General features: G+C 38.1%; 1 protein-coding gene across 2 annotated transcripts; it reads right to left on the bottom strand.

Moving 5' to 3' along the window:
* Positions 1 to 231: 231 nt before the first annotated feature.
* Positions 232 to 17,929, bottom strand: LOC132113532 (mothers against decapentaplegic homolog 5). 2 transcript variants are annotated; one of them, XM_059521333.1, is made up of 8 exons: positions 17,769 to 17,929; positions 17,611 to 17,694; positions 9,284 to 10,010; positions 7,028 to 7,285; positions 3,668 to 3,778; positions 2,273 to 2,494; positions 1,089 to 1,345; positions 232 to 962 (listed from the first exon to the last, which is right to left on the bottom strand). In XM_059521333.1, the coding sequence occupies exons 3-8, from the start codon at positions 9,684 to 9,686 to the stop codon at positions 819 to 821; spliced, it is 1,395 nt and encodes a 464-aa protein (XP_059377316.1). In that variant the 5' UTR covers positions 9,687 to 10,010; positions 17,611 to 17,694; positions 17,769 to 17,929; the 3' UTR covers positions 232 to 818. The 2 variants fall into 2 exon arrangements, with proteins under 2 accessions (XP_059377316.1, XP_059377315.1); XM_059521332.1 differs by lacking the exon at positions 17,611 to 17,694 and having other exon boundaries at positions 17,769 to 17,928.
* Positions 17,930 to 18,136: the final 207 nt, after the last annotated feature.

Consider the following 18,136-nt stretch of genomic DNA (forward strand, 5'->3'; position numbering starts at 1 on the left):
GAATACAAATCTGTCCAAAAACAACCCGAATAAGGTATACTAAAAACATGCCACGTCTTGTCCAGTAGAGGGAGCCAAATAACAGACATCACGGTCCAGTTTAGTCTCCACAGCACTGAGTCCAGAAATCTGCATAAAACAAGAACAATCATGCCACAGCATATGGCTCACATGTACTCTTAAAGAGCACCGGCTTTCATTTATCAGAAAAACATATCAAATAAGCACAAATTCATCAGAAAAAAGAATTTTATTTAAAAGCAGTAACTTTGACTTGCCTTAAGGCAACAGATGCTAGAAAAAGGAAACATTTGTAATGAGCTTTGATTCGAACAGTAAACAAAGGAAAATATGCCTTACGAATAACAGGGATTAGACAACATAGCAATTAAAAAGATTCTCATAGAACTAGGAAATTGCAATGTGAATGCAAGTGAAGTAGAGATACATGAAAGCATGTCAGTTTCATCTACTAGATTACCTACAGTTAAGAGAAAATCAGTCATACAAGCATCATTTTAAAACAATTGTATGCAAAAAACAAACAAACAAACAGGAAGGCAATTGCTAAAGCAGTAGTTAGTTCATTTTGTATCACTGCCTTAAATTTTCCTCGGCTAGATGTGCTTGTAGCCCAAGTTCATTCTTCTGGTTCTGACTGCAACAGGATCCAGTCATCCTTCTGCAGGTAATGTAAACAGTTCAGCCCTTAAGATCTCATTTTCTTTCAAAAGTAAAAAAAAAAAAAACAACAAAGAAAAACAACCAAAAGAAAAAAGAAAAACTTAAAGATCCTCCCAATCCAGCAGGGCCCATCATTATGAGACCGAAGAGATGGGGTTTAGAGGAGAACCCATTTGTGTTAGGACTTTATCTAGCCATTGGAGCGGACCATGAAGATGCACTTCTATCCAGCAAGGGGTGCTCGTCACATCCTGTCTGTGATACTCTGCACCCCAGCCCTAAAAAAAATGAATAAAAAATTAAGGTATAGAGTTACACAGGAATAGATCTTCTAAGTTTTTACTCCCTGAACTGTTAAAGGTGAATAACCTTTGAAAACGTTTTACTGGTCGTGATACTCGTACCTTTACAAAGCTCATGCGGATGGTGCACATCTTGGTGAGCTCATAGACGGCCTCGAATCCGTGGTTGACCGACTGAGCGAGCAGCTGGGCGAACTCTTGGTTGTTGAAGATCTTGAGGCTGCAGCCGCTGGGGATTTTACAGACGGTTGTGGGGTGGAAGCCATGATGGTAGTTACAGTTTCGACTCTGGACAAAAATGCTGGTGTCACTCAGACACTCTGCATACACTTCTCCTCCAACGTAATACAGGTGGACACCTGAGGGACAGGAGATCATCGTAAATGGACTTCTGAAATATTCTATAGAGTATACAGTGCAACAGTGATTCACCATTGTCACCATTAGATGATTTATTTAATTAATTATCATCACTGTAATATTAACACAGTTGTCTTCATTGTTATGTATGGAAAAACAAATGTCTTGCTTGTAGGTCATGCACACCAAGGACAGTAACTATGATGATAATTGGATGTGACGTAATGTAATCATTTTTTGGGGGGATTAGGAAAGTCCACACCACAGCTATAAGTATAGAAACAATTTAATTTAAATCACTTTCAAAACTATTTTTATCCAGCTGAATGCTAAAAACACTGCCAATCAGATCTACCCGAATTTAAATGGGCAGACAACAAAACTCTGCAACATGCTTATAATACACCATTAGACCATTACGGTCAGTTGGTGATAACGCCTTATAGTTATCTCTACTGTTCTCTTATTTGGTGTGAACGGGCCTTAAACAGGGTAAAGGCTGTCATTATAGGCCATGCTGACAAACCTTTGGTACTGTGTTATTTTAAGTATTGTTATATTATAGTTTTTATCCATATTCCAAATTAGCTTTTATTTTTAGGTTTTTAGTTTTCACTTAAATTTTAATTGGACTTTTTTTTTGTAATTATGTGCTTTGGTCATTTTTATTTTTCTAAACTGTTTTATTTCAATTAGTCATTCTAGTACTTCAACTTCAGGTAGTTGACAAGGCAACATTACTAATGTTTTATGAAGATTCCCACCTAATATTTATCTTTTTTTTTTTCAATCAAACAATTGTTTCGAATAGTTTTAAATTACTGATTACAACACTGTTTTTCTGAAGGTGAAAGTCACCTCCCACTGGGTTTCCAGGGCTGAGTTACAATGTACAAGATCTTTGTGGATAACAACTGCATGCATACCTTTGCCAATATGGCGGCGAGTGTTTTCAATAGTGGAGTTGCGATTGACGTTAGAGAGCAGGCCCAGGCAGAAGCGGTTCTTGTTGTTGGATGGGTCAGTGAATCCATCAACTAGCACGCTGGTGGAGGAAGCGTGGTAAGCCTCTCCCACACGATTATTCAGCTCATAGTACACAATAGAGCACCAGTGACTGGGCTCCTCATACTCCACTGGCTGCACATCTGAAAGAGGAAAATAAAACAAGACCTTGAGCCGAAGCCATCTATTGTTTCAACATGCTCAGATACTTCACCACATCAGCTAGATAAACCTTCTGGAGAGATTAGACGGGGATACCAGGCCAAAAGGATTTAAAGATTACAACAGGCAAACTGTGTTAGAAAATCAGGCTGTCATGATGACAATGTTTTTAACTACAGGGGTTGGTAGTGTGATTGCTTTATTTAAAAAAAAGATTTCTCAACGTTGTCTAAAGACTGTCTGGCTTTACACAACTGCCATGCACAGGTTTTATTTTGGTTTGCCACGAAACAAAGTTGTGTTTCCAAAGTACCAGGTTGCTTAGTCATTTGATTTGCTAAACGCTCCCAAATGTAATGTACAAAGAGTGAACTGTTGTTGGCCATTTTACTACAGTAATTTCTAAACCTGGGTAAAAATATTGATTTCTTAAAGTGACTCATTTTGATGAACCAATATCGATTCTTTAATCTCAAGATTGATGTTTTAGTTAGTGCTGTTTTCTGCTGATATATGAATAACACTTCACTAAGAATCATTTGTAGCATGCCTGCCATCCACTAGTTGCAATGTCACAGAACATTCTCACACGGTGCAAACTCACAGAATTCAAACAATAAATGTGGTTTAGACACTTCAATATGCCTTGAAAAACCACCAGATAGACATTAAAACAGTTTGTAAACAACATAATGAAATGTAATTTAACCCGAAAGATGATTTTGCTAAATATAGGCATATTACATATTCAGTTTATTTTTGTCTTAATGTACGTTTGAATAAATCCACGACGGAGACGTGTTATGACGCGTTAAACACCGCTTAAATGTTTAAAACCAATTGGAGTAGAAACAGTTATATCATAGTCTTCATTTTTAATTGTGTTTATTTAAAAATAAAATAGCAATTTAATTGTGTGTTAAATTTAACCTCATATGTATTTCCAGTTTAAATGGGTGGTGCTCTTGGCAAGAATGGCCAAAATGTTTTCACTTTTATGCATGTAGTCAAAGTCAAATATTTTCTCTAGAAAACAAGCCATAGACAGACAGACAGACTTCTGTAATGATGATGCTCAGATTTGAGGGAGTTTTTTTTTTATATATGTTCTTTGACATCACACCTGGACCACTTGGATGTTAATAGTTTCTTACCCCCTCTGGGCATGTTCTGAGGAACCATGCTGCTGCCAGTCTCCATGGACTGAGACCCGTCCTGTCCCATCTGTTCATCTGGAGGCATGTACGCAGGAGGAGGGGTATCAGCTGGTAAAGAAACACCACAGAGAGATAGCAGTCAGACATTGAGGCCTACTGCAAACAAATGGGCTTCCACTGCAATCCCCTGGAGCCTGAATTCTGATGATTCTTTACAGGAAGCCGCTTCGCATCTCATAAAATCCTTTTAGTGTCAGATTTCGCAATATTCTTATGCCAAACACCCACCTCTGTACAATAACACAGAGATTCACAATGTGGAAACAACAGCTATTTAAAGCGGACTTTTTGTTGACAGTATCATCAAGGCAAGTTTAAGTATGTGGCATGGCTGTTTATTATTTGGACACAAATTGCTTTAGAAGTATCTTGTTTACCACTAAAGGGCAAAAACAGAACAGGAAAATATATTCAAACGCAATATCTTCCAGAAATGGTTTATGACTAACAAAAGAAAGCAACTTCGGCTCTAAAACAAAAAATCCTTGGAAGATGTTATCTAATGCAAGAAGAATTTTAAAAAGTTTTTTAAAAAGCTTAATGTTATTACTTTCGAGATAAATTTAGTGAAGCTAAAGAAAAAGAGCGCTGTCAGATTGCTAGTCTGGTGGATCAGCCATATAAATTGAAATAAATAAATACATTTATGCATTTAGCAGATGCTTTATTCTAATGCGACTTACAGTGCATTCAGGCTAACATATTTTACCTAACGTGTGCCCTGGGAATCGAACCCACAACCTTTAGCACTGCTAGCGCAATGCTCTACCACTGAGTCATAGGAACATATCAGATTATTATTTTTTTGTTTTATTATTATTATGAACATACAAGAAACAAAATTTTGTTGTATTTCCTTTGGACTTCACTGTAGAAAAACAATACATCTAGGGCTGAAACGATTACTCGATTAACTCGATTACAAAAAATGATCAAGGCAAATTCCTCTGCCTCGAAGCCTCTTTTAATTTATTTTAAATCTCACCGTCAGGTTCTTTCGCAATGATTTTTTAATGTGACAACGCGTTGACGTCACCCACAAAGCGGAAGGAGACACAAGCGCTGAGTCCGAAATCGCATACTGCGAGGAGTCATCAGTGTTTTGATTTGAGGGCGCGGGCAAACGTAAAGAGAACGTCGTGGTGTGTGTCGATTGCAAGACAGAGCTGGTATACAACAACTAGGGCCCTATGATTTCTGCGATGCAGAAAACGCGGAGGGAATCGCGGAATCCAGTCATAAAAACGGAATTTACAGTTTGTGAAGTGAAGTGAAGTGAAGTGAAGTGACATTCGGCCAAGTATGGTGACCCATACTCAGAATTTGTGCTCTGCATTTAACCCATCCGAAGTGCACACACACAGAGCAGTGAACACACACACACACTGTGAACACACACCCGGAGCAGTGGGCAGCCATTTATGCTGCGGCGCCCGGGGAGCAGTTGGGGGTTCGATGCCTTGCTCAAGGGCACCTAAGTCGTGGTATTGAGGGTGGTGAGAGAACTGTACATGCACTCCCCCCACCCACAATTCCTGCCGGCCCGGGACTCGAACCCACAACCCTTCGATTGGGAGTCCGATTCTCTAACCACCAGGCCACGACTTCCCCAATTACAGTTTAACGCGGAATGGCATGGAATTTGCCAAATTTTTTATGAATTAATCAAAAATAGGTCATTGCACTTACATCAAATCACGATATGGACTAATATCTGTTAATATTAAGCCGGAACAGTCTATTTAAATATGAATCCTGCATATTCTGCGTGTCTCTGTTAATGAATGGAGCAGAAGCGCGTCTTCCTTTATTAACACACTGAAGCGCGCGTGACGCTCGCTGTGATTTCAGCATCTGCTGTCTCACCAAATAAGACGTGAACACATGAACAACATCTCCAGAACTGCTCTGACGGTCACTTCATCAGCATTTGACCGTGTTATTTGAGTAAAACTAGCGTCACATCAGATACACAGAACTGTAAAGGTACGCCAACCCGTCAAAATAAAAGTCCGGTTCAGCAGAATGTACATAGCCTACTAAAAAATAGTTTTTTTTAATGTTTAATCACACAACATTTCTTCCATGTTTTATTTTTTTATAGTAAATCCCCTTTGTTTACCAAAAAGTTCAGTTAATTTTCAATAATTAAAAGATAAATTACATTAATGTTTTATGTGTTTAATGTGCATCTCAGAAAATGCTTTATTTAAAACCCAAACTGAATGGCACTTAAATGCACATAATTCATCTGTCAACTTTATTGTCATTGTTCACAGTACAAGTACAGACAGAGAAACAATGGTTAATAATTAAATGTTTATTTTTGATGAATGCATTGCATTCTATGCATTTAAAAAAATTTAAATATTTTTTTTTCTAAAAAAGGAAACTTAGTTGTTCATTTTAAAAGACCCAGGAGTCTTTATTTTCTCTTGCATAATTAATATTGCACTTTAATTAAGCAAAAACACATTTTATCCGATTACTCGATTAATCGATGGAATTTTTGGTAGAATACTCGATTACTAAAATATTCGATAGCTACAGTCCTAAATACATCTGAATGAATCATTATCCTCACTGAAAGTTTGGGGTTGGTAAGATTTAATTTTTTTGAAAGAAGTCTCTTGAATAAATTGTAATTTATTTCTGTGATGGCAATGATCTTTTTTTTTTCAGCAACACTTGCTGAAATGCTCAAGAAGCATTTCTTATTATTAACATCCTCAGTAACCCAAGTAACACCAAACTTTTACAACGTAGTATTTAAATGTTAAGTTGTTGATACTATTGATTATCTGACACAAAGGAGCTCATATTGTAAAACAGTTGCTCATTCACAATGTACATGCCACATTCGTAATAGCTTCAAGTGCTTCCATCACTTAAATCACTGAGGCAGATCTGATGCTGCGATCAAGCAATTTCTATGAATAAAACCAGCTTTAGTTCTAACCCACAGTGCTATAAAATATTTGCTGTCCTTCTGCCTAAGTGCACCGAGCCTACGGATGTAGGCATCAGCAAATCACTAGATACAGAATAGAGGAAGTGTGGGCCGGTGCCAAGTGATGGGCACCCAGCAGCAGGGCTTTGGTGGGCTGCTTAGCTGGCATTTCCATTGTTTACTACAGCGATTGCCACTGCACAACTCACCGTCATATCACAGGTTTATCATTCAGCGTCACATATCCATTTGCCATCGCAGCAGCAAAGAAAAATCAACACATCAGTTTGCCACTGGCATAAACATCCCAAACGATCTAACAATTTCATGAGTGGTGTTGTGTGTACCTGGCAACTGGAAGGGGCTGGATGGCCCAGAGCTCGCAGGAGAGTTGGGGTAGGTGCCACTGCTGGCGGGAGATGGAGGGTAGGGCGAGTTTGGAGAGATGGGGAAGGAGCTTCCTCCGCTGTGCTGCTGGAAGGACTCTGGGAAGGTGGCGTTGAGAGGCATGTGAGGCTCATTGTGACTCAGGTTGCGAAACTGCACCAGCAGACTGTGCTGAGGGTTGAACTCGCTGTGTCGTGGCACCAATACTGGAGGAAGCACTGAGAAAAGATAACAGCATTTTAGACATCCTAACAGATCATTCTGATTTAAATATTCATGGCAGAAAAAAGATTCCTGCATTCTTGACATCTGTGTACCGATTGGCCGGCTTGGGCTCCAAGGCACAATATGGCTAAGGCACAACAGATCAGTTTTCCGGCTTCAACAGAAATGCGTTTTCTCTCCTGAGTGACATGTGATATCTGCCCTTGAAAAGCTCAATACAGTGCACATCTCAATCTAAGCAGAAGGCATCAGAGGCTACAGAGATTAGAAGGCCTCCGGGGGCAAAGGATATCTGATAGTCAACACGGCCTTTACCGCTCGATATGCAGAGGAAATAATAGGCCACATCTCCCCACAGGGGACATATATGTTGACCAGTTCACTGTTATATTGTCTGTTTTTTGTTTGCTTTAGGGCTGTGCGAATGAGAAAAAAAAAAACTATTGCGATCTCTTTGATCAATTTTGCGATTTCGATTTACGATTTTGATACACACAGACATGCTTTACAGTCATAAATGCATTCAGTATGAACTGGAAACATATTTCCAAAAGAAAACCAATTAGAGCTTTATCAAAAAGTTGTAACATATCTCTAGAACAGACATAATTCTAAATAATCACTAAGTAAAGCTGTGACAAAATGTCTAGACATATAGCAATAAATAAATAAATTCCGTGTCCATGGATTTGCTTTTCTTTTTTGCCATGCATTGGTCAGAGCTCATTGTAGCAGTGCCTCAGGTGTTGAAATATATTTGTTATACATTATAAAGGTTCACACGTACTCCGTCTGCAGTGCGTATACAATATGTGTATGCAGTGCAGAAGCAGCAGCGAGAGCGCGTTATTGTAACAGGCGAAAGCACATTAAAATAGTGCGCGAGCGCGAATCTCTCTGCTCGCACAGAGATTTCCTTGCTCTGTCACAAAACCAGACGCGTGTGCTCAGATAAATGCTGCTCTCGCCCAGAGAGAGTGCGCACACTTAAAATGTATCTGTCATCTAGCTCAAATTGTGTCCTGTGCACTCTCTATGGTCATGTGCTAGATATGAATTATTTTAGCACCCTTCTATTTCTAACCTGTTCTGTTCACATCTTTCGCATATTTTAAGGCGTGAAGTGTGAACGCTCTGATCCGTTAACATGGGCTCAGAAAAAAATACCCATCACAGATGGAGTGTGTGAACCTGGAGTTACGTATGCATATGCCCAGTCTGTTCTGTTCTCACGCTCCATTTAGGCGCGCTGCATTCTGATTGGATCAGATATCATACTGAGAGAGTTCGGGGACGTGGAAAATCGAGCTATAAAGCGATTTAGAAATCGCACATGCTTAAATCGTTTTGATTAATCACACAGCCCTAGTTTGCTAGCCATTAAATAGCTTCTCAGGAAAACACATTGGTGACAAGACCGATGAAATCAGTTCACAAGGATTTAATGTGTTATTGGACCCCCAAAAATATATATATGTATATATATTTATATATATATATATATTTATATATATATATATATATATTTATATATATGTATGTGTGTGAGACGAGAGGGATGGGGTCTCAATCACCATTAACAAAGTAGTAAAAAAAATTTCTGAATTTCTATTTCTGAATAGGACATTAGCTAACTACCAGTGTTATTTTAGGGTCACTGAGATACTTTTCTTTTTTTTCTATTTTTGTGCTTTTTTCAATGCCTGTATAGTTTGTATTACTTTATTTCAATTTTAATTTTAGTAATTTTAGCACAAACAAAACTAAACAAAAATGAGTAACGCTGCTTTGGCAACTAGCTGAAATAAAATAAATTTCAAGGTTTTAACTTTTATTTATATTAAATATTTTATCATTTGTTTTATTTCAAGCAAAAAAGTTTTTCATGGTTTTAGTTTTAGCTAATTAGAATAACCCTGTAGTGTACGTTTATTACTTTTCCACAAACTTTTCCATCAAATTTTTTTATATGACAACATGTCATGACTCACCTGGACTTTCAACTCGTTTGTAGTGATACGGGTTGATACACACTTCTTTCTGTTTGGAACCGAAAGGATACTCGCAAACCTCGAGGGGTTTGAGCTCGTGATGGGACTGCAGGTCAGGCCAGCGCCACACGCGGCAGTAGATGACGTGAGGCAGGCCCTTCCTGTGGGACACCTGCAGCCGCCCGTCCAGCGACCGTGGGATGGTCACACATTTACTGGGCTGTCCAGGGCTGCTCAGGGCCTTCTCCAAGTCCTCCATGGCACCCTTTTTCTTCTTTAGCTTCTTCACCAGGGCATCCACGGCCTTTTCTGCCCATTTTTCCTCCTCGTCGCCCTGCTTCCAACCCAGCAACCTCTTCACCGCCGGGCTGGTGAAGGAGAACAGACTGGACATGGAGGTCATAGTGCTGGGCTGCACCAGGAAGCGGGATCTGAAGCGCTCTCAGCCTGCAGTGTGCCAGGAAGATGATTATGTGTGTGTTTGTGTATGTGGGGAGGTAGGGGAGTGGACGAGCTTAGTCTTGTATGTCCAAGGACAGGAAGTCAAGGCAGGACGCAGCTGCTGGTGCTCAGGGCTCAGGAAGGCCTCCAGTGAAGCGGGAAGGGGGGTGGAACTGGGTCACAACCACTCCGAGAATCAGTGTAAAGGGTAACGGAGGAATTAAGACTGAAAACAACGATGAGACGGCTATTAGATACAAGAGATTTACACTTCGAGAAGGGGCACCTGCAAAAAAAAAAAAAAAACATCAGTAAAAAAAAAAAAAAAATAATAATAATATGTAGATGACACATAATAATGAGGGGACTCCAAATGTTTTATCTCCTAGACAATATATCTAAAAGTATAATTAAAATATATTAAAAACATTTTGCTAATTACTTTATAATTTTTATGCATGTAACGTTCATGACCTTAGATTATATGACAAGATACATAGAAGATTAGTATATATAAAAAATTAAAGGGGAAAAAGGTGATTAAAAATGGTTAAAATAAAAAAAAGGGGGGGGGGGGTATGAAGATTAAATATCATTATATAATTTTGGTAACAGTTTACAAATTGTTATATATGCATTTATGTGACAAAGACAAAGCTAGCAAGCAAATTATAGGCTGTAGTAACTAGCAGTGAGGACAGTAACTCACGATTGAGTGGGAAAACCACTGATGCTAATGCGTTACTAGTAGGGCTGGGAGAACGCGTCGAGGTCATCGATGACGTCGACGCAAAAAATACGTTGACGCAAAATATGCGCATCGATTCGTCGACCTGTTTTTATTTCTCTAAAAAACTTTTGCAAAACGTTTACCTTATGTGCGCTGAATATACGCTATGGCCGGATCAACATTCTGTCCAACGTTATATAACCAATCCAGGGGTTTTTCTGCATTGATCTTTTTTTTTGGCGGCTGTCAAAGCATTATTTGATCGGTGAGTGATCTGTGCTGTGCCTGACAGGATGCGTACGAGAGAGAGCCCCAGCTGTGCGCGCACACTCACAGTCTTCAAACAACACGAGCGCTTCTTGCTCTCTCTCTCCGTCGTGCATATTAATCAAAATCATTAAACACGATAGAAAAAGGGCGAAACACCCTAGTTTCACGCGCGCTCGCGCACTCACAGTCTTCAAACTACACGAGCGCTGTCTTGCGCTCTCTCTCTCTCTCTCTCTCTCTCTCTCTCTCTCTCTCTCTCCCTCCCTCGTGCATATTAACCAAAATCATTAGACAGACACGATAGAAAAAGGGGGAACGCCAAAGCTTCACGTGGAGCATTCGGTGATTTTTTTTTACTACATGACAGGCTGCTGGCTCCCACTGTTAATTTTTATTTTTTGGAAAAGCACTCTCTGTATTAGCTTAAAGCCCTAAAGTTTACATTGGTTACTGTATTCTTTCAATTGCTCTAAACAAGTATTTTGGGTGAACTTTTTTATTGAATGCTAGACATCAAGTTATTTTCATCTGAAAGAAGAACTTTTTTTCAGTAAGCTAGGCCCTATGTGTTCAGTAAGCTTGTTTCAGTAAGCTATGTGTTTTCAAGGCTTCAATGTTTTATTGAATGCTATCTCTATACAAGTGCAAAGTTATGCATTCTTAGTCAGTCTTTTATTTTGTAATTTTAAGAGCAATAAACATATATTGCAATGTTAAGGAATTCATGTTTTATTCATTCAGATATGTAAATCAACATGTATAAATTGTTAGTAGTCAATTAATGGGGAGATAATCGAAATCTAATCGGTCTGGGAAAATTAATCGTTAGATTAATCGATGCACCGAAAAATAATCGCTAGATTAATCATTTAAAAAATAATCGTTTATCCCAGCCCTAGTTACTAGGTGTGTTCGATTTGAAGCAGTGCTGCACAGACTGAACGGTATGACATCAAAATACCACGAGAGCGATCCGAAAGCATAAGGAGCTATCTGCTCTCTGTAACTTTCACAGTACTTTGATGTCCTACAACGATCGGCCTGCGCAGCGCTGCTTCAAGTTGAACACACCTCTTATAGAGTTTGGGGAGGCGCCATGTTCAGTGGTTCCAGTGCATCATCGAGACATGATTTCAGCCATGTCCAAAAAACTGAACTTTTTTTTTTAATGTTTAATGTGTTTAGAAGCAATTCTCGGAATTGCCTTTACATGGACTTTAATACTGAATCTTTGGATAATACAACTAGACTAATAACAAGTGAGCAACCATTTAAAACAATACATCAGTGCGATTTTACAATGTAGGCAAATATAGATACCTTAAAAAACTATACATAAATAAAAAGACAGTGTCCACAGGAAGTGTGCAAAAACATTACCGCCTATTCAGTTATAAAAAACACACTTACGCACACATCTGAGGTCTTGCAGATAACTGTTAGGATGTACCCATCTGCCATGTGTTATGGTGAACTACAACAGACTCATTGTGTTGGATCTGTAAGCAGCAGCCTCCCACTGCCCCACCCAGGGAGCTCCCAGAGCGAGACCAGCGGAGCACAGCTGCTGAAGTTGCAAGTGTAACCAGGACAGAAAGGATATAAGACCTCTGAGAGGCACTTCCTGTAGCCACATCCCTTCCCCTTGACCTCTACAGCTGCCAAACATCAGCCCATTGGCTCTTCAGGACAAAATGCTACTATTCAAAGCACTTCCCACTCCCAGACCACTACAGTGTTTGTGCTGTCAAAACCACACCATGCTTTTTGTAAAATGAGAATGATGGATCAGTAATCATTATTAGTCAAAAGCGCAGTTAAGATCATCAGCCAAACAGTAAGTAGGTCGTCTCTTCTCACTTCTCCATCAATGTCAGTACAACAGAGCTTCCCAGATATTGTTCAGACCCTGTTTGTGTACAGACACATATATACAACGGAAGCAGGAGCAAATCAAACTAGCCCTGACATTAATAGCACAAGCTGTAATTGACATGTCATTGTCTTCCACCAGGAGTACAGATCTAATTTTGTAGTTCATCGGATAAATGAAATGTAATGTTAGGATTTCAACATAAACTACCATTCAAATGTTTTTTTTTTTTATTGAACATTATAAATGTCTGTGTGTCACTTTTGATTAGGGGTGGGTGAAAAATATAGTAGCTTTTTTTTTCAGGAAAATCAAGATTTTAAATCACAATTCTTTGTCAAGTTGGTTTTACTTTTTTGCAAGTAGTCTGATCAGAGCCAAGCTTAATTCTCTATTTTAAAAACGAAGCCTTACAAGGTAGCAAAATATTAAATAAAAACAAATAGCAGACAATTAGGCCAAAGTGGGCGAAGATTAAAAAAAAACTTTGTTATTATTTTATATTTGTTATTAAAAAATAATAACAATAGACACGCATAAAAAATACACGTAATATACAAATAAAACAAACAGCACTTTAATTTTCAGGTATAGTATGTGTATTTAGCAGTAGCTTTCAAGAAACTGAATGAACAAAAAAAATAAAACAGTGTACACATCACTGTAAATATAATAAATTATGTAAATAAAATTATACACTGATTCTTTTTAAAGCAACTGTATTAAAGTTCTTCAGGTCAACAGCAGTCAGTGATTTTCCTCTCTGTGTTTTGTTGTATTTACAACCCTGATACTTAAATAACAAAAGCAGTCTAATAGTGGTATAAGTTGAAGACAGTATGTATATTAATTACAATATGGGATAAATATAATGTAATTTAGTGGCAGCAGGTGCTGTGCGCTGCCAGTACATGTACAGTCAGACAAAACATTGTGCACAGTTATCAAAGGCGCAACTACGCGTAGTTGTGGAAAACGATGTGTTCATCAGTAAAAGATGCGACACATCTGATGAGTGTGCGTCACTGGAAACAACATGCAAAGTAATTAAAGAGGCAGTGCAGCTCACAGCGCTTAGTCACGTGTTGAACCGTTTTTGGAACTGAAACTTAGAAATTGCTCACAGTTCCAGTTCTTTTAAAAAAGAAAACTGAATAATAAGAACCGGTTTTCGGTTCCCAAACCTAGTAATCATATGGTTCTAGTGAACAAAATGGTTAAAATACATACCGTATTATAAACAATATAAATAATGTGCATTATACATTAGGGATGCGCTATAAAATCGCTTTTCATCAGTAGGTTCATAAATCAGGTTCTGTGATTAGTAGTAAATCTCTATCACATGCTTTCAGATGGGAGCGCCATTTAATACACAGAGCCGTAGATCACTGACAAGCTACGCAATATACTGTATAAATAATGTTCTTTTTAGCAATGTCATATGACCCCTTTAAAACTGCACAGCATATATTAATTTATATGAATTGTAGCGTTTGTGAATTCCAGTATTTTGTCGGTTACTCAACATAATAATTATTATTTTTTTAATAAAGTACTTGAACTGAATTGAGAAATCGTGACTGCGCTACAGCACATGAATGAAAGGCAAACTGGCAAAGCTTTAAAACACATTCAAATAATGTACTTTTGTGATTGGGAATAAGCGCAGTGTCCCATGACCGCTGAGTTAACATTCGGCGTGAATATATGCCAGGGATAGGCAACTCCGGTCCTGGAGGGCCACTATCCTGCAGAGTTTAGCTCCAACCCTAATTAAACACACCCGAACAAGGCAATCAGTGTTTTCGGGATTACTAGATAGATACAGGCAGGTGAGTTTTTATGAGGGCTGAAGCTAAACTCTGCAGGATAGTGGCATTTCTTTTTTGTCTTAATTTATATTTTATGTGCTATGAAATGTGCACTTCAAAAAAAAAAAAAAAAAACAGTAAGTGTCAAGTGTCTCTTTGACTGAAGAAGTCACCCGTGACGTCACTGCAAAAGCAAAAAAAATATTTACTGTGGAAAAAGTACCTGCATTTCACTGGGGGTGGGTGTCAACTTCATACAGTTTGTCACTTACGTAATTCCTGTTTTTGGTTTTTCTCTATGTATAAAGTCCTGTTCTTGGATCCGCACACTTATGCCAAAGTTGCATGGCTATGATAGAAGCTTTAATATTAACAAAGCAAGCATAGAATCAGCATGTTCTGTATGTTTTAAAAGGCTGAGTGACAAGTATTTTAAGTATTTTACGGCAATCAACACGATGCCACCAATATTTTCAATAGAGCATAACTTTTACTGAAACTCATTTCTTTAATCTGCTCTATTCTGATCAATGACTAACACTGTGAATGGTAAAAAGTCAGAGGCTGAATTCCTGAAATCTTCCTGCAATTATGTTCAATGAGATGGCACACACCAAAACTCCTTGCATATCAGCAAAAACAACTAATCAGCTTGTAACCAGCACACTCTGCCATAACTGCTGAGGGATAGATGATAGCCAACTTTAACAATAGGAAGTACAGGACTCAGATCAGCAATATAGAAGCTCAATACACAAACACACACTTCCCTGCTCCATATCTCCATCCTGCTTCTACACTCTATTTGCAAAATGAGAAGCACAGAAAGCATTACCCATATTGATTTTTCTAGCGATCACAAAAGCCTCCCACTTAAAGCTTTTACTCTTTATATGCTCTTATTTCAAGGGGAGTGAGACATTTTGCTTTTAAGTACGCCGTGAGGTTAATATGCCGCAAAATGGAAATTGACAGTCATCTGTTTCATCCCAAATAATGAAAATAATGTTAAGATGCTGACCACAACATGCTTATCAGAAAATCTTGATGCTGCTTTATAATTAAGATATACATTCAAGAACAGAGCCATTTGCAAAATTACTTATGGAATCAGGTTTCTAAATCATAAGGGAGTCACATTTGACACTAATAGAGCTCCAGACCAAGAAAGAGGTGCTTTTATGCCTTACTGGATCGATTGATTTATTACAAGGACTGTCAGGCAGTCACAATGCCTCTAGTGGGCTTCAACTCATGCATTATTCTTAAAATCTAATTACACACACACAATTAGATATAATAGCCAGATTGAAAGAGCCATCTAACATTTCAGTGACATTTAAGCGCACGGCAGATGCAAGACAGAAGCATGGCCATACAATTTTATCAGAAAAATATGGCTTTTTTTTTTTGCTTGACACCATCCAGTTTCTCCATCCCTGGGCCTTAAATCATCGACACAAATATGGATAGACCCTCTTTATGCTTCACATAAACAATTACCCCCCCCCCCCATTGTTCTCCATGCAAGAAACGCTACACAGAAAAAACAAGGTATAAAAACGGTATACATCTGTAACATAACTTTTAATCGCTATTGTTCAGGATCAGATGATAGATCAAGATTCACAACAGATGTGAACGCTCACATGAACATCTATGTGACAGATGTTACATGTTGGCAGATATTCAAAGGCTCTCGATGGAAACAAATCATGCTATTGAAACTTCAAAAACAACCAGTGCACAAGCAAAATATGACTTATTGCAATATTTCAAACAAATAAGAAAATAATACAGCTCCTAGTATATATAAATTATATATTTTAACATCTCATCAAGACTTGAAACATCAAAATGTCAGAACAAACTGGCTACAATGTGTGTACAATCAAAACTTTTTTTTTATTACAATGTTAAATTAACTATGTGAAACATAAGATTTTTCACCATATTAATCAGCTACTGAAATAGTAACATTGTGATGCTGCTCTTTGAGGGCACTTCATCTATGACAACATGTTACAAGCTGACCATATCTAAACCTTTCCTCAGTCAAGGTCAAAAACAAGCCAAATGTCTTTATAATGTATTTCAACAATGGACTGATAATTTGTTACAGTGTTTTTTTTAGTTATTAAAATTTCATTTAAAGTGCAGCATTTGTCTCTATGCACCAAGGCCAGGGAAAACCTAAGATTGTAAAGCTCTTTATCCATAAAATTCAACAAGTAAGCTAATAAAAACAAGTCTCAGGCCACATGAATAGTTAACAAGCCCCAAACTCTCTTTACATCCTCACAACATCTTTATCCAACTGTTTCTAAGGATGATCACAGCTCTGAAATCCTTGTGACTATGGATATTCCCAAACACTGCGGACAGAGCTGACTGTCAACAGCTCATCACATTAACTCAAATTCAAGATGATTACTATCAAACATATAAACCTTAACCTTATCCCTCAAGTAGACAACACAGTAGTTACACCATAAGAAACCATCTGTGAATGTGTTTTCAGGGGATTTAAATGAGTGTTACTAAAGACAGACTCACTGAATGTACGAAACCAAGCGAGCTGCCCATCTAATCAGCATTTTGGCCATCACAGGCACGTTCAGAAAGTCCGAGGCAAGGCAGGACACTTGTTTTTAGCCTTTTTAGAGACTTTAATGCCCTCAAATGCTGTCTGAGTGGGCAGCACACTTGGTTCTCCTAGAAAATGTGAACAGCCACTTTCTGCAACTATACACCAATTATTATTAAAGCACACGGTTGCTTATTTCATCCTCGTGGGGTTTTTATTACGTAAACACGCGCGGTTGGTGTGAAATCATAAATATTAACTCAATAAACAAAGGGGTGAAGCTAAGCTAAATTAGCCGCAACTTTGTGGGATTGAGTTCAAAACATCGGCATTTTTCTTTTAAAACTCAAAACCACTTTTTACTATTAAACTACCAGTTTTCATAAATCTCGGAAATCACAACGATATATTTCTGGATACATTCTTGTCACATTTTTTTCTTTATTGTGTGAAAACGTACTGCTAGCCGAGTTATTACAGAGCCAGTTAGCCATTTAGATTTGTAGTTTGCGGTTTAACTTAATTAAAAATAACCGTCTTGAATATGTTTTAAATATTTTCAATACTGCTTAAATCAAATGTAATTATATCTCGTTCACATGTTTTCCTCACCTCATTCGCACAAAAAGGAAAGAAAAAACAGCAAGGAAACTTTTCAATCACTTCTCAACACCCCCCTGCGGAAAACCACCATCCCTGTCGGAATAAAGTTGATAAGTGACCGTTGAACCATCTTTATCGGCTAGATGTATTATCATTAGATTACATACCTTTTATGAAGTGGTGTAGCGTCTGTCGACCTTTGCTCTGTTTTACAGACACCGACATGAGGGAGTTTTTTTTTTATTTTTTCCCTGCCTCTCTTTCCCTCGTCTCTCACAGTCCTGGCGTCAAACAGACTGGAGGCGAATCACATTAGTGCATATCCATCCGCCCCGTTGACAGCCTACAGGCACTCTTTTTCTTCCTCTGGCAGCATATAGTGCCTGCAGAAGCACTTGAGATCATCAAAAGATCTCCGTGATAAATTGAATATAGTATTATATTATGTGAGTATTATGGTTTCTTTATAGTGGTTGTCAGATGGACAACATTAAAAGGCATTTACTAATAGTCAAATACTTATATTTTACTTATA

The sequence above is a fragment of the Carassius carassius genome, chromosome 33, assembly GCF_963082965.1.
Source record: "Carassius carassius chromosome 33, fCarCar2.1, whole genome shotgun sequence".
Taxonomy (NCBI): domain Eukaryota; kingdom Metazoa; phylum Chordata; class Actinopteri; order Cypriniformes; family Cyprinidae; genus Carassius; species Carassius carassius.

Bases quoted from the DNA above. Each gene is read 5' to 3' on its own strand.
- LOC132113532 (XM_059521333.1), bottom strand. From the start codon at position 9,686: ATGACCTCCATGTCCAGTCTGTTCTCCTTCACCAGCCCGGCGGTGAAG. The intron at 3,779-7,027 runs GTACACACAACA...TTTCTTTACCAG, and splicing joins CAGCCCCTTCCAGTTGCCAG to CTGATACCCCTCCTCCTGCG. The intron at 963-1,088 runs GTACGAGTATCA...CATTTTTTTTAG, and splicing joins TCCGCATGAGCTTTGTAAAG to GGCTGGGGTGCAGAGTATCA.